The 26,160-nt window shown below is 36.9% G+C and overlaps 1 protein-coding gene across 1 annotated transcript in view; it reads right to left on the bottom strand.

Moving 5' to 3' along the window:
- The window catches only part of Slc6a15 (solute carrier family 6 member 15), a 44,362-nt gene extending 18,715 nt beyond the window's left edge, over positions 1-25,647 (bottom strand). The window contains exons 1-5 of the mRNA XM_057758081.1: positions 25,189-25,647; positions 10,002-10,444; positions 7,219-7,376; positions 6,713-6,839; positions 5,697-5,878 (exon numbers count right to left, since the gene is read on the bottom strand). Coding sequence (XP_057614064.1) covers positions 5,697-5,878; positions 6,713-6,839; positions 7,219-7,376; positions 10,002-10,290 — 756 coding nt within the window. The 5' untranslated portion in view covers positions 10,291-10,444; positions 25,189-25,647. The remainder of the gene's footprint in view (positions 1-5,696; positions 5,879-6,712; positions 6,840-7,218; positions 7,377-10,001; positions 10,445-25,188) is intronic.
- Between the last annotated feature and the right edge of the window lie 513 nt (positions 25,648-26,160).

Genomic DNA, 26,160 nt, shown 5'->3' with positions numbered 1-26,160 from the left:
CCACCTGGTAGGTGCAGCAAGCTCAGCCTCTCCCTTTAAGCACAAAACCTGCTTGCTCCTCTTCTCTACTCACAGAAACATCTTGCAGAAATCTTCCCTAGCAGCCCAAATAAGACTGCCCTTTTATTTCCACGCTGAATCCACCATCTGGTATGACTCCTGCCAGCGTAGAGACAGTGACATCCCCTCGGAGATATTACCATTAGGTTTGGTTTTGTCTGGGACAGCAGATAGCCTTGTTGATGTTACCTTACTTGAGTTCTCTTGTGGGCTGTCCGCTCTGCTGTTATAGAAGCTCTGTGGAGGTAGAGGCCATGTCTTTCCTGTTCACTAATAGATCTTAAACTCCTAAAACATTTGCAGAAACAGAATAGCTATACGATAAGCATGTGCATAAAGAAGAAATGAAGGGAGCCTGGGAGAAAAAGGGGGAGACTATCAATGCAGAGGAGGCCTCGGGGTAGAGAGCATGTGACTTGATAACTCTAAAGAACTTGTAATAGAAAGACGATGCCTGTGTTTTCTTCCTTTGTACTTTATCCCCTGAAAGTCATACTTAAGCATTCTGAAGCTATCAGAATATTAGTTCTATGTGGAGGATGTCAGTATATTAAAACCTGTGTTTTGATAAAGTAATACTGTTGTCATTAGTGAAAACAAACATTTTCAATAATCTTAGACTGGCCTCTGCTTTGATGATACGTTTTCACGTTCATTTCCTAATTTTTCCTTATTAGGGTTATTTTGGAAGTAGGGTTACTTTTCTGGTTATCTCTGATGACTTCAACCTTCTTTAAATCTTCCAGTCCCCTAGGTCTTATTTGATTGTAGCTCTCCACAATTATGAGGCTACCAAAAGCACGAGTCCTTTCTGCATGTTTCTCAAATCAAATTCAATTTGCTGCTTCATAAGTGGCGTGAAGGACTTTGCTGATTCTCGGTTTATTTCCTGCTGATCTTTCCTCCAGCATCTCCCTATCAGTTTGCCTCTGCATGGCAGAGGTCCAACATCTACGGCTCTTCTGTGTGGAGTTTTCTAGAAATCTGATGGTATTGTTTGCTGAACTGTTAAAAATCTTCAAATCTTTACAGAGTTTATTATATGACATCCACCTTTTTACCAGTTTCAGCAGACACTTCCAAGTCCATCAGCAACCAGCTCACATTGTTGCTTTATCTCTTGCTGCCCAAACTGGATGTCAGAGTCACACAGGAACATTTAGCTTCCTCTGGGCTTCATTATGCCTGATTCTGCGCCTGAAATGACCTCTTTTTCATCCTTCTCATGAGGTTTCCTTCAACCTACTTAGCATGATCCCAAATTGCCCACTATGTGAAGTTTCCTAAAATCCAGACTAATTGCAATGGCTTTCTCATGCTTGTTCTCTTTGCCTCCATCGCCATACGTAATCCAGCAATTATCTGCCTGGATCTTTATACTATGGGCTTTATGAGGCCAGAAATTACTGTATAATATCTATATATTAGTTCACAGCATTCAGTAAGTCATCAGATATACTGTACATTAGAAGATAATTCATAGAAAGTTAAGGTTTCTTCTGTGTACACTCTACAATGTCTTTATTATTTAGAATTTTAAATTGTTTTCTAATTATGTGGTCACAATTATTTCCACTTTATTTTATTAGTTCCACATACATTTGTGTTCTTAAATAAACTAATTTTGATTTGGTAATAAGATTTTAACATACATTCTTAAGGAATAAAAGCAGAAATAGTCTAGTTTATACTGTGAACACAAAGTCAATATATCAAAGAGGTGAAAAGTATAAGTATGCCAAGCCCATGACTACATTCTTCTCTAAGAAAAGAAAGGTCAATATATTCATTTATAAAATTCTAAGAGTTAAAAGAATGTATCTTAGGCCACACTGTACAAAGTATCTACCTTGCTCTTAAGCACAAATTCTTTACATTTACACAAATGGCTACATTTATATAGCAAACCCTCATATGAAACTGAAAAAAAATCAATTAAATCTGCATTATATACCACATTGTTATCTTAAATTAGTTTATCGTACATAACTACCTAAACCTCATGCATTTTATATATTGGTGTTGTACACTTGTACCTGGAATGATTTTACAAATGTGTGGTTTGCCTCTGTCGCTAGAAAGTTCCTAAATCCAGACTTTGCCCCTTGCTAAACTAAATCAGATTCTAGTAAATACCAAATATTTAATACCTTTGTAAATAAATAGTTGAATGGAAAAGTCAATGAGCTTAGTTTATATGTAGATCTTAAACTATATCACTAGAATAGAATAAATTAGAATTATTCTTAAAAATAGAATTAGATTAGAATAAAGAAATGAGATACATTCCTCTATTTAATTTAGAGCCTCCTTAGAGTTGGCAACCAAAATACTTTTTTCAGCATTTATATTAAGTAAAAGATGACTTTGTCAAGCAAAATATTATGTAGGCTATTTTCATGTTGTTACAATAACTAGATTTGGAAAACATAAAAATTCTCAATTGTTTTTCTCGTTATATCAAAATGTTTGTTATAGACACACATTCAGAAGGAATTTTACTGTTGACCTCAATGCCTGACTTTAGTTCTGCATGTTACTTGTTACTTAATTCAGGATAGTTAACTTGCTCCTGAACTATTGACTTTGTTGTGGATTAGAGATAATCCTTATGACTCATTTGGGTGACAGAATGAAGAAACCAATGTATGCACCATATTTAACAGAGTACTACACTAGAAATGCTAACAAGAAACGTCGCCCTGGAGCTGGAAGGAAGTCAACAACACTTCATTTCAATCTTCTATTCTGGGGTCACAAACATCATAAGATGCTAGAACTAGGGCTCATACAGCCTGTGAACATAGCCAGTGAGAATGAACTGTATATTATAGAGGTGACAATTAATTTCGATTGTCACCAAGCATTGTCCTAAAATGTTTCCCTCTTATTCCCTCTACTCTTGATTCTCTTATCCTGGGGCACAGTCCTGTTCTTTATGGTTTTGCTGTCTCCTTTGTATTTAACTCGTTGATATGCTCACAGACCAACAATTTCTCTTCCCCATAGAGAGGCAGAAAAAATAAACGATATCAGAATTCGGTGCACAGTTGCATTTTGAGGTGTGTTTAGTCAGCCTGAGTGATTACCAGCATCCTCCTCTTGTCCCTCATGTAGGTTCCAGGCAGCATCTCCCACTCTCCACCGTGTGTGTGTGTTTGCATGTTTAAAAAACTATATAAGGAGGTCTCATCTTACAACTGGGACTTCCTGATGACAATGTGTGTACTTCCTAGCCTTCCATCACTCTTTTCTACCTAGTGCTCGCACAACAATTTATTTGGAGGCCTTTTGTTTGATTGTTTAATAATTGTTTAATACACACACATCCACCCTTTACAATCAATTCTCCTCTCACCGTCTTCACCTCTCTATTCAATTCTAAAGAATTGCGTCAATTTAAACATTCATATCATTTCTCGTGCTGCTTACAGCTAGATTTTGCCCCATCTGGACTGTTAAAATCACTTTTGGATGAGGATGATGACTCAAGAGAAGAGATCCTCAATTAAAGCATCCAATTCAACACAGCCCAAGTCTTGCTTCAAATTCTGCCTCAATGTCACTCTCTCCCTAAGGTTCTCTTACTTAGCAAATCACATGTACTCCATAACTTGTACTCCATTCTACTCGAACATTTTTATTGTATTATGTTAAAGACAAAACAGGAACGTATCTGATATCATGAGAGTAAATTTCAGTCTCATCAGAAAAGTTGATAAATACGTGATGTGATAGATATGCTAATTCACTTGTGTTGGTTATTATACAATTTGCAGGAAAATTGTAACATCAATTTTGTGTTCCACACATGTGTACAATTGCAATTTGTAAAAATAGCATAATAGAAACTAGTAGATTTTTTAAAAGAAGAAATTATTTTTCAGGTGACAATAACACACAAACTCAGAAAGTCTTAGCAAAGTTAATCATGACAGCTTTCAAATCTCTGTAGTCAACCAGAGATGGCTCTTTCTCCCACGTAACAGTAACTTAGCAATTATGTTCATGTGATGAAACCTGGCTTAAGAACTTATTCCTTTATTTATAATCTAAATTCAGTGACCCCTATGTGGTCAAGGTGTACTCAATCAAAGCAATGTCTAAAATTAGGAAATTGGTATTAAACATAATAACATTTACAAAGAGTTCAAGACATTTAGTTGTGCAGCTATTATGTTCACTTTGTCACATGCAAAATAATGTAGCAGCCACAAGAACATGAAGGGCAGATAAACAGATTTACAAGATACAATGCCATCCATATTGTTACTAAAATGGAATCAACAGGAAACAAAGATGAGTTAGACCAACTTCTGTCCACTCTCATCCCCATTCTCAAGTCATCATTTGATGGGCACAAATATCATACATACTCAGAGGCGGCATAGCGTGGACCATACCACAGCCTCTTCCATTAAAGACACAGACAACATGGCAAGGTGACACATGGCTGTGTGACTACCACACAGGAGGCAGGAAGACTCCAGTTCAAAAAAAGTTGGGCTACACAGGATAACCTGTCTCAGCCATTTTTATTAATCAGTAAAGTGGATCTAAAGTTGTAACTACATTTTAGGGCTTTGAGGAGTAAGTAAGATAAAGTAGTACAGGTCCCACAACAAAGAGATGTCTACTAGGTATAATTACTTATTACTGGCTTTGTTCAAATCATCTGTACCAATGTCACATTATTATTATTATTATTATTGTTATTATTATCATCACATGATTTATTGTTATTAATTATTCTTCTAATAATAGTAAAGTAATCCAACTTCCACTCTTCCCAGTGTTCCTAACTATGATGCCCAATTAGACTGAAAAGACATGATTACAGCTACACTTTGATAAGAGAAATTAATATACTTATACCATAGGGGACAGTAAGAAGAGCCAACACTGAATTCTTTCTATAAAGCAGATGAAGGATGGGAAGGGCAGTGATAAGTGTTGGATTCTAATGCTTTCAAAAGCAGAAGAATGAATAAAAATTATGTGCCCAATGTATCATTTAAAAAAAAAGAAAACAGCAAACTATTCAGACTTCACAGTGCACCTAATGTCCTTTTCAAGCCCAGTATATTTAAATTTTTATTTGTCCTGGAAGGCAGGCTCTTGTCATCGTTTATTTATTCTGTGTTGCTTGTTGGCATTATTCTAACTACCTAAGGACAAGAACTTTAAGAAACACTCAAAAGTACACGATTTGAATATTCTTTATAATCATTTCTTAAGAAAAGACTCAAAAGAAGGATATGATACAAAGCAAACAAACAAAAAAGTTAATTCATCATTCCATCACTTTCCATGACTGGAGGTGACGTAGTCAGAGAACTATCAGATGCTGAACAAATGGCAAAATGAACAGACTTAAATATTGAAGGTTTTTTAAAAAGATTTTGCTAGAAAAGAAAATAGACACTATAAATGATACCATATGTCACTACAAAACACTTTGCTTATTACTTATCTACTTTTTTAAGGCAGATTTTTTAAAACACCGCTTTTTGTAAAATACTTAGAATGAAATTTTACAAGCAATTTGTCATCTGAATTTGGGGGATAGCTACAAGGGTTTGGCAATACCCACGAAGGGTACTTAGCCGAATCAGGAGGGATTCTAGCATACTAACTTTTCCAGAAGACTGAATGCCTTTGATCATGGCCAGACAAACCATGACCCAGGCAGCCAGCAGGCAGATAGTCATCTTCCAGTTTAAGCCTCCACTTTCAGAGATGGAACTGGTGATATCCAGCGCTTCCCTGTACCAGTAATAGGTGGTGGCGGAACTTTTTTCACATTCTGGCTCGATATCTGTGTGGAAAAAAAAAGATATAAGATGCAATAACTCTGACTATATATGAGAAGCAATGAGTAATATTGGATTTTGCTGAGCAAGTCCATTAGCCAATTCTTATCCATTTCCTAGAAAATAATTAGCTTGAAAACAGCGGTCAAGTTCACAATGAAATACAAATTTTGCAGACTTTAAAAAATCTGGGAACAGGTATTCTTTTTGATGGTTATTAAGAATTCCAAAGGAATACATGAACTTCTTAAGGAAATAATTGAAACAAGTAATTAACATTCCCCTTCCCAGACCCATAATTATATGATACAGGAGCCCAGCACCATCAGATGTGATAGCTGCTAGCCAAGGGGATTTTGCTGAAAAGCAGAATGAATTGATATGTATGTGCTGTTAAAGTAAAATTCAGGCAGGAATTTTGGAATTTTTGCATGAAAACTAAGGTTAAGTATAATGCTGACAAAATTATATTTGCATACGTTGTAAGTCTAAATGGTAACATTTATATATACTAGGTTAACTAAAATATTTCATGTGTTTTTACTTTCTTAAAGGGGACTAGTAGAACATTTTTAACTTCATGAACAAGTTGCATTCTATAGAAAATGCTTCTTTATATTCTAAGATTTAAAAAAAATAATGATTACGACAAGTGGCCATTCCAAAAGCCGAAGGGAGTCTATTATGATGCTCACTACAGACGATTTGTTTGCCTGTTTTGGTTTTGGATTTTTATTGTTGCCAGCCACTGCAGTTTCTAAAAGGCAGAAAAGAAAGTATGTGCCTTTGCTAATTTTGAAATCGTTCAACAGAAGAAGACAACAAAACATGCGTCTTACAAGTATGAGATGCATTTTTCACCAGGGGGCACTGGTCCCAAGGAAGAGGTTGTTGAAAAGACTGAGAGAAGTAAAACAAAGTCCAGCCAATGATGACATTGTAGTAAAGAGCCACAAAGTAGCACACCTGCAAAAGAAGTAAAAGAATGTAGTTTTATTGGTCATCCTCTGACACTCCCTTTAAAACAGTAAGGTGGAATTCACTTCATAATATTTAATATTTTTTTAAGTTGTAATAATATTTAGGTCTTGATCTTACAATATTTTTATCTGAAAGCATTATCTTTACTTTAAAATAGTTTCTGAGTTGAACATTTAAAATCCATTTTGAAATTGAGGTACTATCAGTTATCATAGATGATTCTGTATAGTGCTCTCTCTACCAGCAGCTTATAATATGTGAATAAAGAACTATACAGAGACAAAGACTTGGAGTTTACAGAGAATAAGATTACATTATTCCAAACCAGCACAGGTAAAAACAATGTCAGGGGAAAGAGACTTACTACACAGCTCGCGAATCCAATCCCGCCCAGTTTAGGGCTTATGTAATTCCAAACCCCGATGCTGCCCCTCCGAATTCTTTGACCCACAGAAAGTTCCAGGAAAAAGAGGGGAATTCCTATTATCAGAAGTAGTACTAAATATGGCAGAAGATATGCACCTAGAGGGACAAAAACAAACAGAACGTGCCGTATTTTCAAGTTATAGTAGAGTATACATTGACGCTAAACTTTTTATGAAAGACGATTTTATGAAAAGAGTTTTTTCTATAATACAAATAGACGTCTTTGAGAAAATATAACTGATTTTCTTTGGACATGAAAAGGTTGAATCTTGTAATTAATTTTTCTAAGAAGCCTCGCAGGCCAGCTAGACGGTACCTTTCTGCACAAGTCTGAGGACGTGAATTTGATTTCCTGAACCATAGTGGAAGGAGTAAACTGTCCTGAAACCTCCTCTGACCTCTGCATGCATGTTCCTCTGAACACACACATATGCGCCACACTCTCCAATTCAGCCGATTTTTTTACAAGATATGCAATACTGCTCTCTATTTACATTGGAAGGCAAGAAATCAATAGTAGAAAAATTAACCTGAATATTATTTTTATCAAAGGAAGAGGTAGAGAGGTAGGTCTTGTTAATAACTAATTGTCAAACTTTTATGACATCAAGGCTGAAGTCATACTGAAAGGAATAAAACCAGACTTTAATCTGAGTCTGTCTTTATCCTTAGCAGGATGTCCAGGAAGTTATAGAAAGTGAAATGTCTCAAAGTAAGTATTTCCGCCAATCTTAGAAAATGAAACAAATAGTGAGAAACTAACAAAAAAAAGCAAGCAGCAAACAAAAAAGCAAACAATTTTTATTTTAAAAAAACGGACATATACAGGTGCTAATCTTCGACACCATAAATAATTCCCATGGGATATTATCAACTTGATAGAGAATTACTGTTTTATGAGCAGTATGGAGTATGTGGCTCACTTCACGTAAAATTGAATTCTTAGCTCTCAGTCAGGTTCGTTCAAAAGTTTGCTTTCCAAAACCTCTTATTGTGCTCCCGGTGGAATTCTCTAGCCACCTAAAATATACTTTAATCGCCATAATGCCATGGCATTTTATCTTAGTAACTGAGGAAAAATTGCAAATGACTAGTTCCATTCATTTGACATGGTGTGTGTGTGTGTGTATTATAATTACTGCAAAATAAAACCATAATTGTTTTCAGCCAACCAAACTATCACAGACCAGAAATAATATCAAAACACTCTTTGTAATAGTTGGAGATAAAAATGTGTACCTTTCAGAATATGTAGGTTTGGGTTTGTGTATGTGTCGGGACATAAGCATGTAGACCCCAGAGGTCAATTTCAGGCATTTTGTCTATCAAAATAAACTTTGTCTTTTAAGACAACTTCTCTAATTGAGAATGGCACTCACTGATTTGGTTTAACTGGTTGACTAGCAAGCCCCATAAATTTGCATGACTTCCTGCCATAAGCATTCGGGTTACAGATGCATGCTACCATGCTTGGGCTTCCAAACTCAGGGACTCAGGCTTGCAAACCATGTAAAGTTCCTACTGAGTCATCTCAGTCCAGAGTATTTACTTTTATCCATATTTACTTTAACACACTTTATATGGACATATTATACAATTACAAAAATATTGGTGATATATATATGTATATATATATAAATATTCCCCTCATATATGTGTCTGTCTGTCTGTCTGTATGTATGTATGTATGTATGTATGTAGACATGAATGTGTTTGTTTGTTTGGTTTTTCAAAACAGGGTTCCTCTATAGCTTTGAAGTCTTTCCTGAACCTCGTTCTGCAGGCCAATCTTGACATGAACTCACGGAGCTCTGCCTCTGCCTTCCAAGAACTGGCATTAAAGGCATGCACCACAACTGCCTGGCTGCTGTTGTTTTTGCTTTTGATGTAGTACTTTTGTGTGTATCAGTTCTGGCTATCCAGGAAGTCACCTTGTCAACCAGGCTAGCCTCAGACTCACAGAGATTCTCCTAAGTGCTGGGATTGAAGGCATGTACTACCATCTCCAACTTTTTCACAAGAGTTTTATGACAGTATTATTCTTTTTAAACTGTTGAAAATTACGTGTCCACTATACATAGTAAAAGTGCTAATGATGGTGAAACTATTTTTGTTTGAAATGAAATAAGAGTATTCTCTTTTTCAAAGAACTTGTTGAAGCTGGACAGCATTCCTCAGTATTATACTACAGACCTGGATTAGATGGTGTAAAACCTCCAAGGACAAAGAATGAATGGCATTATGTTAATTATCTGGTTCAACTCCTTCGTGAGTCCTAAAAGTGCTAGTCCACATTTAAAGACCATAATCATTCTAAATTACATGTTCTTCTTTTGTTAAAGAACGAAACAATTTAGAATTCAGAGGTAGTAAGTCACCGAGAGAACATTCATGTTCAGTCAATGCTGTTTGCTTTAGAGTCTCATTGAAAGCAAAAGTCCGGCATGCAGAGAACAAAGCCCATGTTAGAAAAGTTCCCCTCAGTACTTCAGCAATGTTTACAGTATCCAGGGAAGAAGTTCAAGAGTGTATTTCCTTGAGCAATCCCTGAGTATTTATACGACACAGTTGTGTTTCCCATAAAGGAGTCTCCCTAGCTTTGTAACGGAACTCACAATTTCTGAAAATATGATACTGTAGCAGTAGTAGCAGCTATCTGAAATAACGAACAGTATTTACAAGTGTAGCAATTCATCATTAAAGCAAGCAAACGTGACTTACCACCACCATTCTTCTGACAGAGGTATGGGAATCGCCACACATTCCCCAGACCTACAGAAAATCCAACTTGAGCCAAAATGTATTGCACCTTACTGTTCCAAGCGGGCCTTTCATCATCTGCTTCAGATCCATCTTCGACATCGGTGTCTTTCTCTTCTTGAACATCAACGATTAGTTCACTCTTCTTAAAAGCCTCTTCGGGTGAGTCTTCGTTGGACAGAAGGTCCTTGACAGACTCAATGACCTCATCATCTAAATCTCTCTTAACCACTTTGCTATTCTTAGGCATTGGAAAGTATTCTTTTAAAAGACACTTTTGAGGCAAATGTCTTTTTCCCAATGTTATTCAAAACGAAGTAAATCAAAGAATATCATATAGAGCCTTGATTCAAGGTGAGGAATTTTTAGGGGTCCCGGAACTGATCCTGATACTCTGTAGATACCTGTGAAATGAAAAGTTGAAATGTGATATTTAATAGTGAAAAAATATCAACAATATTTCAACATCCTTTCTTTCTCCTCTTTTTGCTAGAGTCCCTACCCAATACTACAAAACATGATTGATCTTGATCCATCAGAGCTCAACAATTTCATAAATATATGATTTAGAATGTGTATAAGTTTTATACTTACTTCTTTTAGTTTAATTCTTCCTTGGGAAAATACACTTTAATCTAGACTTTAATGTACAGTATGTAGACCATTCATTATTTGCTATTTTTTTTTAGCAATTGTAGAAAGTTGGTTGAGAGAAAGATGCAGATTGAAATTTAAAATAATGTATCAAAATTGGGAAATAAAATAAAAGGAATAGGTATAAATACAAGCATAAAAAGGCCAATGTTACTTCATGAAAGATGTCAGACACTAATGTGAGCTATTTTTTCATAATCAAAAAGATACTGTCCTCAACCTCTTCATCTCTGCATGTTCTCATATAAGCTTTCTTCTTTTATGATAGTGGAATCGTATAAGAACTAATATGTCCATGTGAAAAGATATATCACTGCCAAATATTTAAATCTAGTTTACAAAGACAGGCCTCCTGAGCTTGAATCTCCTCTCTAAATCTTAGGGATGTTATTATCCTGGCCAAGTTATTCAACTCATTTGTAAAGTGAAAATGATAATAAGCTTTCCCAATAAAAGTTCTTGCAGAAGTACCACCACAATGAGAAGGTGCAGCAAGTGTCCACTTTTACTACTGTGGCTACGTTCACTCTTTTGAGTGCAATAGTCTATGATTAATTTGTTGCATGTCCAGAACAAATGCTCCATGCTTCAGCAGGATTTTTTCATAAATACTACATTCTTTTTCTGCACATCGGGTCAATTTCACAACCTTCTAACTTCAAACAAAGCAAGGGTTTTAACTGTGCATTATTCATTGGTTTACTAATGTGAGCTAGACTTTCATGGACAGTTGTTATGCCAGTTGTTACGTGCTGTATTGCTGTACGAAAGACCCCTTTTGGCTCCAATTTGATGGCCTGAAAGTCTCTGCCTCAACTAGGCAGGAGACAAACTAGAATTGAGGTCGCTGTATTTTTTTTTTTTTCTAGAAGTACTCGTTCTAAAATACTGGCTCCCACTGTCTATATTGTAAATACAGATTCTCAACTCCAGACTACAGAAGGTAAGCCCAAGCAAATGTACTAGCTAGCCTATGAGCTATTGAAAATGACTCACTAGTCAGAGACAGTTTCACAACTAAATCCACGCCGATTTGAATAAAATAGAAAACTAGACCTTTGGAACCAAACCGAGGACCTGGAAATAAACCCCCACACAACCATGGTTACATTATTTTTTATGAAAGTGGAAGAAAAAACAGCCTATTCAACAAATAGTGCTGCAAACTTTTATATCCACCTTCAGAAAAATAAATTTAGATATATATCTCTCATGTTGCATTAAATCTATATTAATGATAATAGGCCTTAATTTAAAATCTGAAACTACTAGAAGAAAACAGAAGATGTACTTCAAGATAAAGGCAAGAACTTTCTGAATATAATCTCAATAGCACAGGAAACAACATTAAATTAAGAAACTAAGTTACATAACAATTTAAATGTATGCACATGAAAGAAAAGTGTCACTATAGCAAATGGGCAGTCTATAGAATGGAAGAAAAATCTTTACTACTTTACTGAAAATAACAGTCTAGCATCTAGAATATGTAAATAATTGCAAAAGGTAAAGAAAAAACTTCTGCCAAAATAAATAGGCCAAAGAACTAATCAGGAAGTTTTCAAAAGAAGAAACACATGAGGTCAGTAAAAATTTTAAAATATGGGAAGTATATGCATAAAAAGTGGGAATCCTATTTAATTATGGAATGAGTGTAAGCTGATAAGTGTGAAGTTTTCTCAATAAAATTCAGAATAATACTATAAGACCCAGATATCCCAGCCCTTGATATGCACCCAAATGACGATATCAGGGCACAAAGATACTTGTATAACCATGTTTATTACAGCTCGATTCACAACAACCATGACATGGAATCAGCTGAGATGTCCATCAGCCGATGAGTTTATAATAACTATGCACTCAGCCATAAAGAAAATGAAAGTATGCAATTTTCAGGAAAATGGAAATGTCTTGAAATGAAATTATGTTAAGTGAACCATGCTAGGCTTAGACAAATGCTACGTGTTCTGTGTCATGTAGATCTTACTTTCTAATATTACATAAGTATATTTATATGAAAGTGAATGCGGTTAAGGAACTGAGCCAAGAAAAGAGTCCATGTAAGAGAAGAGGGGGTTTTAAGGGAGTTGGGGAGATCATAATAGGACCTGCTATTTGAAAGTGGAATGGAGTATATTGAGAAGAAAAGGATACAAGAGGCCCAGAGGGAGGTGCAAGAGAGGAACAGGCAAGAACAATCAACCAATACAACGAATGTGTGAAAATGTCATAATAAAACCACCTACTTTGCTAGCTAATTTTTAAAAAATTTTATTTATTTATTTATTAAAAATTTCCACCTCCTCCCATCCTCCTATTTCCCTTTCCCTCCCCCCAAATCCCCCTCCCCCTCGCTCTCCAGTCCTAAGAGAAGTCAGGGCGCCCTGCCCTGTGGGAAGTCCAAGGCCCCCCTCTCCATCCAGGTCTAGGAAGGTGAGCATCCAAACAGACTAGGCTCCCAAAAAGCCAGTACATTCAAAAGAATCAAAATCTGGTATCATTATCAATGGCTTCTCAGTCAGACCTCATTGTCAGCCACATTCAGAGAGTCTGGTTTGATCACATGCCCGTTCAGAGCCAGTCCAGCTGGCCTTGGTGAGCTCCCATTAGATCAGTCCCACCGTCTCCGTGGGTGAGGTCTTGATTAGATGTGCTAGCTAATTTTTAAAAGAGTTCTGTTTGTTTTGAATGGAGTGTTGAGGGGAAAAAAAAACTCACTATATTGGTCTAGCTGTCCTGGAACTCACTATATAGACCATGATAACCTTAAACTCAAGGAGCTCTGTCAGCCTCTGCCCTCCAGAGTGCTGGGATTAAAGACATGCAAAACCATACCCAGATGCAATCTAAACCTTAAGATAGAAAAAAGAAGAGATAAATCCCTTTTTTTTTTAAGGAGGGGGCAGCAACGTCTTACAACAAAGGGTGTATGACAATGGAAGAAAAAACAACCAACATCATCTTTGAAAATAATCTTCCTTGCCTGTGGTTCGCATCATAAGGAGACAAACATCAAAAAATAGCTGAAGGCTCCTTAAGTTCCATCAAATGTATCAATGAGAGAACATAATTATTTCATTAGTGGTGAATCCTGCTTTCTGATTGTCAGAACTACTTTCATTCTTTTCGCTTTCTATCTCATTGTCAAGCACCCCTTCTTCCTTCCTTCCTTCCTTCCTTCCTTCCTTCCTTCCTTCCTTCCTTCCTTCCTTCCTTTCCTTTTTCTTTCTTCCTTCCTTCCTTCCTTCCTTCCTTTCTTTTTTCTTTCTCTTTCTTTTTTTCTTTCTTTCTTTCTTTCCTTCCTTTATTCTTTTCTTCCTTCCTTCTTTCTTTCTTTTGTTCTTTTGTCTTTCCATTTACTTTTTTGCCAGCATCACTTTCCACAATTGCAAAAAAAAAAAACTTTAAATAACATAGCACATTTAAATATCAAATTATTTCGTCTTTCTGTTAATAAGAATACCTACTTATGAAACATGCTGAGAACTTTATTGTTTACATTTTCCCCATTCCTACATTTTTCCCTTGATTTAATTATCTCCACACAAAAAATTTTAAGAATAAAGCCTTTGAAGCACTTATATTTTATCCCCAAAACTTTTAAAACCAATACATATGTCCAACAAAACTACTTTATATTTTCTTCTTGTTACAGAATGCTTTACCTAGTTTGGTTCTTTGTCTTCAAACACACGTGTTGAAATATGTCAAGGTCTATCAAAAAAAAAATCAAAAATAAAAACCTGTGAGACAGCACAGATAATGAATGCAGTTGGCACTATGTCTGACCAGTGGATTAGCTGAGTTTGTTATAAAAGGATCCACGTGCCAGGCGGTGGTAGCACACACCTTTAATCCCAGCACTCGGGAGGCAGAGGCAGGCGGATCTCTGTGAGTTCGAGGCCAGCAAGGACAGAAACCAAAAGCTACGGAGAAACCCTGTCTCGAAAAATCCCAAAAAATAAATAAATAAATAAATAAATAAATAAATAAAATAAAAAGATTAAAAAAAAAAGGATCCACGTGGTAAAAGAAGAGAACCAACTCTTGTAAGGGGTCCTCTCACTTCCACATATATGCCGTGGTATATACAGAGAGAGAGAGAGGGACAGAGACAGAGTCACAGATCACAGATAGGAAACAGAGACCGACGATGAGAAATAATTTTAAAATTAAAAATTTGAAACAAAAATGATTTATTAAAACCAAGTTTAATAGTATTTTAAACAATATTACATTGATTAATACCAAGCAAATCTATTTGGTCACAATGGCATCTAAAAGTATGGCTTTTCCAGTTTGTGAACTTGGCCTGTCACAACATGTACATGAAATATCCATCAATTTTACTAAACACTGTTTCATAATATACTTTGCCAAATTTACCACTAGTTATCTTACTTTTTTATATTATTATAATTATTTTTTAATTTAGGTATTCATTTTACTCTATATGGAATTAAACTGATTTTTAATTCATACTTTTTCTCTTATAATGATATTAATTAGATTTTGTCACTTTACAAGATAACCTAGAGTAAATATTTATGTGATCAATGAATGAATGGAGATAATTTAACTTGTGCTTCTTTAGTTAGTTAATTCTAATATCCCTCCCTCCTTCCCTCTGTTATCCACTAAGCTATAAATACAGGAACTATGATGGAGATGTATCACTTGGGACTGAGTACCCCATGATCTCTTAATCTCTTCCCTGTGTCCAGACACAAGAAACCTCCTATTGAATGGTCTGTCAGGATAGTCCAAATAACTCTCCAAACAAAATAAAGCAGACATATATGTTATCATTTGTTGCCTCATGGAGTTGAAGGTGGGCCCATATTGCTGAAGACACCACCCACTTAGGACTTAGAATTCAGGTGATTTTAGCTGGATCTGACCCAAAAAAACCTTTTTCCTTGTGGTCTAGCATCCACAGTTCCAGAAAAAGCTATGCATGCTGCCTGGGATAAAGTGTTTAACAGTCCTACCCAGATGCAATACCTTTGAACTACAACACTAATGATGCAATACTGGCACTCACAAGTTGAGGTCACCAACTGCTGTAGTAGTTGGACTTAAGGTCACTCAACAGGACAGAAATCATGCCTGGTACTTTGCTAGAACAGAATAATTTCTTACTACATTCTAAGCCTCACCTCATCAAAGTGTCTCCTTATACTAAATTGCGACTATCACACCACACACACACACACACACGCACAATAAATATTTGTACAGATCTTTTAAGAGTGTGAGTATAATGTTTAAATCATATTTTGTTTTTTTAATTTTAATGCTTTTATAACTGGAGTTTTTGTAATTTTTTTTATTTCATGAAAGAAAATGAATGAGGTTAATATTCTTTCTCTGTTAAATATTTGGCGGTGTTAACCAATAAAGCCATGAGAGACCATGAGTTACTTTTCAGGATACATATTTAATTTAAAAACTCAATTCATCTCATTTATATACAGATCCTTAAGTTATTTCATTGTTGCCTTTATTTAGAAATCCCTCTTTGGCAAGGGTTTTGGCCATTTTGCTAATTCTACTGGCATAAAGTGATTACTGATATTCCAACAGTCTTTCAAAAAAAAAAAACCCTCTCCTTTTATTTCATTTTTAAAAATGATTTTGATGCTAGCTCTTCTCTAGGTTTTTCTCTTTCTTCTCCTCCCTCGTGTTCTTTTCCTTTCCCAGGTCACACTAATAACTTTGTTGGAGAATTGCCTGGATACTTTGGTCATTTTTACTCCATATTTTAGACGTTTTACAGCAGTTATTTTCCCACAGTAGAACGCATGTCAGAAATCACACATATGTGCTTACATGAGTGAATAATTAAATATATATTAGGATATTCAATTTTTAACAATGAAATAATAGCATTAATAACCCTTATCCTCCAGCCAAAAATTTATGGATAGATAAATATATGGTACCTTCTTCCAAGACCTACCAGACATTTAGAAATGTTTGCCATAAGAATTACCTAGATGAACCCCAGTACAACAATATTTTAAAAGAATAATCATAAACTCCATCAAAGAATTTAAAGAAGACACAAACAGAAATTAAGGAAAAGGAGTTTAGCAGGAATAAATGCTAAAGTGATGCCCATGAAAACACAAACATAACAATAATGGATGAGAAAGACAATCCAGGATCTGAGAACAGAATTTAATAAGGAAATAGAAACATTGAGAAAAACTCGTGATGAAATGAAAATGAAATTGAAAAACCCTATAACTCAACTAAAAAATGCAAAGGAAAGCCTTAGAAGTAGGAAAAGTCAAGACTGCCAGGATTCAATGATAAAGTAGAAGGTCAAGAATAAATAAGTAAGGAGCATTAAAATGCAAGAAAACACAGGAAAGTAACATACAGGAAATGTGAGTCACCATGTAAAAAACCAACTCTTTGAATTGCAGGTGTGGATGAAGAAGAATTTCCAGTCAATACCACAGAGCAGATCTTCAACAAGATCATAGAAGAAAACATCTCTAACCTAAGGAAAGACACACTTATACAGAGACCAGAAGCAAACAGAACAGCAAATAGAGAAGACTAGAAAGAAAATACCCAGGTATATATAGTTAAAACACTAGCTACACATGGAAAAAAATGTACTGAAAGCTATAAAAACAATTAAGTTCAAGCCACATGTAAAAGAAAACCCATGATAACAACAGCTGATTTCTCCATGAAAGCTTTGAAAGCCAGAAAAATCTGCAGGAATGCTTTTCAAATTCTAACGACTCTGGCAGTCAGCCTAAACTAATATACCCAGCAAAACTACATGTCATAATTGAGGGAAAAAAAAGAAAAACTTTCCACTATTCAAAAATCCTAAAAAATAATTTATTTCCAAAAAAAAACAAACATCAAATAAATACAGGAAGAAATATTATGAATTAACAAGAAGAATGAGCACAGTAGAGAGTTCATGGAAAGAAATATAAAACCATAATTATTAAAACACAAAGTGCTACTCAGAATACAAATAACACAAAAGTAAAATATAAATAATAAATACCGAATGGGGATAACATAAAATAAATTCATGAATCAATGAAATGAATATTCTACCCAGAAAAAATATACATGAATAAAATATGAATAGAGAATTTTTAATAAAATACAAAGGTAATATCAATAGGAAAATAACAGTGATTTTAATAAGCTATTCAAAAAACAACTAGAAATGACTGGGAAGCTGCATCCACAATATTTCAACAACATGGCTTCCTAAACAAGACCTAAACAATGAAATGCTAATGTAGAGTCCAGGGAGTCTCTCTCACATTTTGTCAAAGAACTACAGGAAATTAATTACTGTTGGAAGAAGAAAAATTAGCCTCTAAAATGAATATGCCCCCTCATTGTTTATCTAATACAAAATAATGAGTTCTGAAATGGTATACACACAAGCCACAATAAATGAACACAATGAGTTATATTTATATATTTATGCATTTGTATGCACACACACACTCACACACATGTACATATATATGTATATAATAGCAATCTAAAGGAGGCCATCAGTTTATGTGGTGAAGGGTGAACATGGGAGAAGTTGAGAGTAGTGTTCTGGGAGCACATTCTGTTCCTTCAGCCAATAGCCTTTAAGATGCCAGCCCACTTGGGCATGGTCTCTTATACTGTAAAAGCAACAGTAAACGTGCGCCCAGCTCTCCTTTCAGCTCCTGCTTCTGGCTGCTAGACTCTGTTCCTGTTAACACAGAGGACTGTTGTCTAGGACAGTGATCTGTAAGTTTTCCTTTTAAATAAATAACTCTTTTATTATTTACAATTCTGAACTGGTGTGGGATTGTTTTGTGACCACATCATAAGAGTAGTACAGGGAATAGGAAAGTGATGTAATTACATTATTTTATTTTTTTAATTAAGAAAAGAATGGAAAGAAACAAGCAGAAGTTTAATTAAAGGTGTTGATTGTTTATGAAGCATGCATGGGTAGCCCATATATGAAGGTTGTGTTGATCTTGTTCATATTGGGCTTCAATGTCTATGTTAATGTGGATGACTGAGCAGGTCTCTTCCTCAAAGGGCCCCAGATTTCATGACAGATGGTTGTGGGCCACCATGTGGTTCCTGGGAATTGAACTCAGGACCTTTGGAAGAGCAGGCAGTGCTCTTAACCACTGCATTATCTTTAAGTAAGGAGTAAAGCACTAGCGTAATGAGACAAAAACCCTAAATTTGGTCCCAATTAGAGAAACTGCTGAAAGATCACACAGTGAAAAAAACATAGTGCTATAAGTCTATAAGACCCTCAAACTTATCCATTAAAAATACAAGTTCAAGCAGGGAGGTTGTGGTACACGTCTTTAATCTCAGGACTCAAGAGGCAGAGGCTGGTTGATCTCTGTAAACTCAAGGCCAACCTGTTCTATAGAGCAATTCCAGGATAGATCAGAGCATTACACAGAGAAACTCTATCTTGAAAATAAATAAGCAAACCAATAGATCAATAAATGATAAATGATACATATAAAGTACTATCTGAGTGAAGAACGTCATGGGAACTCCACTGAATGTTATGTGGATGGCAAACACAACAAAACAGTCCATGTTAACATTAAATAAAGAAACAAAGTCACAATCAAAAAGTACTACATACCCATAATAATGTCTAAATTCCCTTGAGGATGAATAAAAAGTGGACCACTGATTTATACTTGGTGAGAATGTAAAGTATGGCCACTACACCAAAAAACAAGTGATTTCACTTTTGGAATCTGCCTTAACATTGAGCATGGAATTATACTATAGTCCTTAGCAATTACATTCCTAAGCCCATGCTCTAGATAAATTCAAGGTATATTCCATAAATACCTGTACAGGAATCTCCCTAGCAACTTCTCTCACAAAGCTCCAGATTGGAAATAACCCAGATGCCATCCTCTGGGTAAATGCTTAAACCTTGGTGCACCCATGCAAGGGAGCAACCTATTAATACACATAAAAAATTGAATGAGAACGAAGATGACTATGCACTCAGAAAGGCTATGTGTTTACTGCATGATTATATTACATAACATACTTGAAATGGCTTTGACCATGGAAAGGAGACCTAGGTATTTTCTGTAAGCTGGGATTTTTCTGTACTGTTATTAAAACAAAATCAATGATTTAAGAATTGATGTGATATTTCTCTCTGTAAGCTATGAATATGCTTTATTACCATTGGTTAATAAAGAAGCTTCTTTGGCCTATAGTGGGGCAGTATATAGCCACGATGGAAGAGATGTATAGAGAGACTAGGAAGAGTCAAAAGGAGAGACATCATGTAGCTGCTGAAGGAGACAGATGCCCCCAGAACTTTATGGGTATACCACAAGCCTAGTGGTAAAATACAAAACAATAGGAATGGGTTAATTTAAGATTTAACTGTTAGTTAATAAGAAGCTTAAGCTAATAGGTCAGTGTTTTAATTAATATAGCAGTGTTTTAATTAATATAGTTTCTGTGTGACTTTTTGGGGTCTGAGTGACTGGAAAATGAATGAGTAATCTCTGCCTACAAAATGAGACCCTATGTGGGGCAACTATGCTCACATAAAACCTGACAGAGCCTGAAGGGGTGATCTGAGTGCCTACAGCTGCTCTGCGCACGAGACCTTCAGGAGTTCCTGATGGCAGGAGAGTGGTTTCTGGTGGGTTTGGCTGGGGTGTGACTATCTCTAACTCTAAAGTTAAGTCTTTCATCCATTCACTGATCTTTTTTAAAAAGTGCTTTTTGTTTGTTTCTGTGTTTATTTATTTTTATGTCTTTATATACCCAACTAAATTTAGCTAGTCAACTAAGTCTACTGTAACTGAAACTGTGAGGGAGATGGTTAATAAATTATACCATAAATTTCCTCTTATGTAATTTTATTCTGAAAAAAAATTGAGGCAGTATGGGCTATCTCCCAACCACTTTGTCATATCTCCTCTTGTGTTCTTGTTTAATTCATGTTTAAGCATCCATGTAGGTTAAATTTTGTGGGTGTAGCTTCTGACATTGCTAGGAGACACAGTCTCACAGCAAACTTCCTGATTGTTTGGGTCATACAATATTTCTGCCCTTCTTCATCAATGTTCCTTGAGCCCTGCATATGGGAGTGTTTTATAGATGGGGACTTGGTTCCAAAGCTTTGAATTTTTATTTATTATAGTTTTCCTTAATATTCTTTGCTGTAAAGAGAGAAAAAAGTCTAAGGGGATCTGAATCCTACAAGCAGCTAAAGAAAGCTCAGAGTGGAGCAAAAGGAACAGTTTTACTCAGAGGAGGTCTCATCAGTTGGTTATCAGATACCAAATAGTGAACCTGTGGTGACATCTTGTTTGTACAAATAAGCTTGCCTGAAGATCAGGGGCAGAGCTAGTCACTTGCTAACTATAGCTGTCTGGAGGTATGTGTAGACAGATGGGAAGTGGTATGGCTGTGCAGAGAGAGGAAGAGATAAGGTGTTAGGAGACAAGAGTTCAGTCTCTTTTCAGCTGGGAAGTTGAGAGGTAAGGTGGCTATGGTCTTATTCCTTCATCTTTCTAATCTTTCAGTATTTCCCTGTGTCTGACTCCTGGCTTTTATTATTAAGATGTACTAGAACTTGTGCTACATGAATGAATCCAGAAAACCTGCATGAAAGTAACATTGTATATACTAATATATGTACATACACACACACGTATATATACACATATATAGATATATAAAACATTTGTCAATGAAAAAGATAAGGCCAAAAATTTGAAAAAAAGCAAAGGTCTGTATGGAGGGTTTGGAGGAAAAAAAGGAGGGCAAAATATTGTATTTATTATCTTAAAAAAATAAAACAAATAATGAAAAAATTATGGAAAGTAAATTCCTTATGAATTTGAAATCAATAGTAAAAAAGATTAATACCTGTTGACTTTTGTACTCAATATAATCAAGCTAATGAATTACAAAAGTCAAAAAGTATTAAACCAAATAATCCTACAGATCAGGCAGTTATAGAAAGGTCAAATCGTACTATAAAAGATATGCTGAACAAACAGAAAGGAATGGAAAATACCCCCAGAAACAAAAAAGTGTTTCATTTTCTTAGATACATATGCTGGACAATTGTCTGTCTTTATTTGTGCAGGTATACCCATGATGGCCATAACGTCCAATAAATTTGTGATTACTGAAAAAAAAAGTATTAAACCTTTTTTACTGTTGTTTCCAAATTTTGCAAAAAAAAATATGTAAATGTGAAAAGGTCAAATGAGAGCCCTTGGTAGTGTGGTACTCAGGCAGCAATAAAATCAAGCTAATGAATGCCTGAGTATTCTCTACCAAGGGCTCTTATTTGACCTTTTTAAATTTTACAATGTTTTTCCCTACCTATTCATTTCCATATAACTATTTAATTTTAAGTCTTCGCTTCTTTTGCTTTTGAGGTTAGAAGTCCACACTTTTTATCTTAACATACTAGACTTATTTTAATAGCCATACAATATCCTTTGTGTTTACAGTTTGTACATATAAATTGCATCTGATCATTTATATTAGATAATCCCAATAAATAATTTTGCATATCTTACATTTATGAATATACAGAATAAATTCCTGATGGTGAAATGGATGGATTAAAAACTACTTTTATAATTTTGATAGGTATTACCAAGTTGTTCTTTATAAAGCTCTCTCAGTCTCTGTGGTCACACACAACGTCTGAGAGTGATTGTGCCTTCTTCCATTCCCTGAGTCATCTTTGTGATCTTTTCCAGTCTGATGCATGGAAAAGCATCCATGATGAGCCATTCTACTCATAACATTCATACTCAGAGGACAGCTTGGCGGATTAATACCCACAGATATTAAGTAACCTGGCCAACAAGGCTAAAGCATTTCTCTCTTTCCTGAATCAAGCAATTATATTTTAAACTATGCTGCTGCATGCCTCTCTTTAGGGCTGAAAATTCTCAAAGAAAATAATAATGCTTGACCACAGCTGACACTGCAGCATAAGAAGTTCATCAAGCATTACTGAATACCAGTAGAAGAGTAAAGTTGTTCTTAAAACCAAGACTAAGAAGAAAGATTCGGACCATAGAAAACTGGATACCTCCCGTGCTTCCCATTATGCCTCTGGAGTTTAGTTAATAATGCCATCTGCCCAGAAATCACTTCACCATCAAGTCTGCATATTAATGTATTATTATATACGGTTGTGCATATGTCGTGGTAAAGAATTAACATAATTTTCAACAAAAAGTTGAGTGATATATGAAGAAGCAAAAGAAAAGTAAACCCTGGAGGTTGCAATAACCACTGGAGTCTCTTTCTGCTTTGCCACTCTAAGGGAATCATGTTTTTAAACTGGCTGCATATAACTCTAGAGTTTAAAGAAACACCAAAGTATTTCCTATTTTGTACATTTTTAAGACAGAGAAACATTTTTTAACATGCACATGCTAAAACTGGGTAAAAATGATTATAACCATAAGGCTCAACTTGTAATATCTATTTTAAATCATTTTCAGATGTTTTAATAATTTATGTAAAGGCGTTCTGCCTTTCTCCTAAAGGCTAGAGCACTCAATTTTAAAACTCCCTATTTATTGTTAATTTGATAAAAAAAACACTTGTCTTCCAGAAACATGTATAAATGCTTCTTAAATTCCATTAAAAGTCACAACTTGGGTCATAGTTATTGGAATTTTACAATGATTTTTAAACCATCTAGGTAATGTGTAGTAATATAAATCTTTTAGCAATAAACACGGAGTCACTAACTTTCTTTCAAAATGTGTTAATTCTAGCGACACAAAAAGAATGCACTCAAAGTTTCACTTGGAGAAAATTGGTCAGTTAATTTAGTTTTAAATTTCCTAGAATGATACAAAATCTTCTGAGTTAATGTGAGAGGAATATACATATAGTTTATGAATAAACAAGAAATCTCACTCATTCCATCAAGTACTTATAAAGTGCCTAGACCACTCCAGGTTAAGAAAGTTGAGAAAGATGCAAACAGGTCCGTATTTAATAAGATGTAATTAAGAAATGAGACGTTCAGCAGCATGATGCAACTGCTCTCTGATCTTGGCTTTCCAGAAAGTGACCAAGCACTGGAAGCAATAAGATGCATTTTACAGAAGAGAATAAAAAGATCCCAATTAGAGCCTCTAAAGCAAAGCCTTTATTCCCCACATCATTCTCAGGTCTGCAATGAAGAACTAAGACCTAGGAAAGGGTATGTCTTTAAGATGTAAAGAGACAGGGAGTGTGGACCAGAGGCAATGGCTGCAGGCTTATTTGCATAAGCACCCAAACACTTGCTACGTCACCACGCTGGCCTCTAGGCCCCGCCCAGTCCTACTCCAACCTTTCTCCACTAGGGTGGAAGATAAAAGGGAAAGAAAAATGCCAGATTAGCTATGTTAAGGGGCACTTTCAATGCCGCTTCTCAGCTCACTGATAAAAAAAAGAAAACAAACTCCCTTGGAAAGCAGACTCTCTCTGGTCACTCAGACCCCACTCCTACCCCAGCCCAGTACCCCTATGGGATTCAGATTCATTCCTTTGCTTAAGGCTGGTGAGCAAGTTAAGAGAGTGAGGCTTTCGCTCCGGTGTACAACATTCCTATATTCAAATTTTTCTGCGCTGTCACACACAGACCAACCAAGTGCATGGACTACGTAGAAGGCGTAGGGATGCCCAGTCGCTCTCCAGCCCCAGCCGTTCCTTAAGACCCCTGTGCCACCATTCTCTCCACTATCCTCTCTGTCACCCTTTCCGATTCCAGGATGCAGAGAAACGCGATGCTAAGCTTTCTTCAGCAACCACGTGCCGAGTGTTCGCCAAAAGGCTGGTTTTCGGGCAGCCCATCACAGGATGCCTCCAGCGGGAGAGAATCGAATCCGGTTCACGAAATATCGTGCTTGATAGACTGTGGTGCCGTGGCAAATGATCCACAAGCCCTCAGGAAAAAAGGCTCGCTACTCTCCCGCCTCACCTCCCGCCCTTATGAGGATTAGATTCTAATTTACTTCGGGAGCGCTGCTCTGCTCTGACACCAACTTTCCTCTCGGACTTCCCCTGTCAACCTCCCCACCCCTCCGCCCGCACCCGTCAACTCCCTGCTCGATTTGGAAAGGAGCCTGTCTCCTCGGATGCACCAGGCACTTTCCACCTAGGTTAGGAAGGATGGCGGCACGTTTTGACCCACGTGTTTCTCCCCACAAGTGCCGCCTCGGACCCCCACCCACCCGAACCCTAATTTGCACAGGTGCAGGACACAGAGCCGGAGGGTATCCTCAGAAACCAGTTTCATTCTTCCGCGTTTCCCTTTGCCCTTCCTCCTTCCGTCCCAGGAGCCAGTCTGAATCTTTCTGGAGCTCCATCCCTGCATCCTGCTGTCCTTCCCGGCGTCTGACTGCAGGGTGTCTAAGAGAGAGCCCCACCCTACCCCCGGCGGTGCTCCAGCACCGGAGCGTGACATTACCTCTGGTGCTTCTGGAGCCTGCACCTCTTACTGTTTCCTAGGTCGAGAAAGGGTCGGATCCAGGTAACGGGGCCAGAAGCTGTCTGGAGAGCAGAAACAGCTTGCCAAGGACAGACAGGCTTGGTTTCAGGAGTCGCTGTCCTGCAGGCTGGCACCAAGAGACTCGTGAGCGCCTGTGTATGCTGGGGAAATGGCACGGGATGCTGGTGCGCGGTTCCTGGTGTGTGTGTTTTGGTTTATGTGTGTATGTGTGTGTGAGTGCGCGCGCACGCTCGCGCCTGTGTGTGTGTGTGTGTGTGTGTGTGTGTGTGAGTGAGGGTGTGACGGAGGCTCCCACGTGCCCAGCCCGCCTATGCTGCGGCCCCCCGACAGGCTGCGGAGGAGAGGAGGTGGTTGCGGGCGGGGATCCGGCGCCAAGGATCAAGCCAGGTCTGCAGGCTGGGAGCCTCCTCTCCTCCCCACCACCCCATGACGCAGAGGCCACTGCGGCTGCCCGCTGCGTCCTCCCAGCGCGCAGGGCTAGGCCGGCCGCATGCTGAGTGGATCTGGGGAAGCCCCACGTAAAACAGATTACCCCTCCTTTTGCTCCCCACCCCCACCCCGCCCCACGAGCTATTCTACATCTGTCTTCTAACCCACTCAGCTAAAAGGATGGGCACTAGTTGCCTACCAAGGTCTTTGTCTTTGGGAGGATAACAATTGCATAGGGCTTGCTCTTCTACTCTCTCAGAATCAGTAAGGAGTTTAGGGATGAGGGTTCCTGGGCTTTCTTCCCATGCCACCATGTGCATATTTTATGGAAGAAAAGCGCTTGGGGCTTTGCTTATCATCAGAGTACTGCCTGCCTCAAGGATTCTGGTTTGGTTGTGTAAAGTTAAAACGGTTTTAGAGAGCAGGCCCTCACTCATTGTGTGTGTCTATGTATCAGAGTCTTTCTAAAGCAGAGTCTACCAGCTGAAGTCTGACTTACCT

Source organism: Chionomys nivalis, chromosome 25, assembly GCF_950005125.1.
Source record: "Chionomys nivalis chromosome 25, mChiNiv1.1, whole genome shotgun sequence".
Lineage (NCBI taxonomy): Eukaryota > Metazoa > Chordata > Mammalia > Rodentia > Cricetidae > Chionomys > Chionomys nivalis.
Note: the sequence above shows the minus strand (reverse complement) of the source record. Positions and strands in the feature narration are given on the sequence as shown.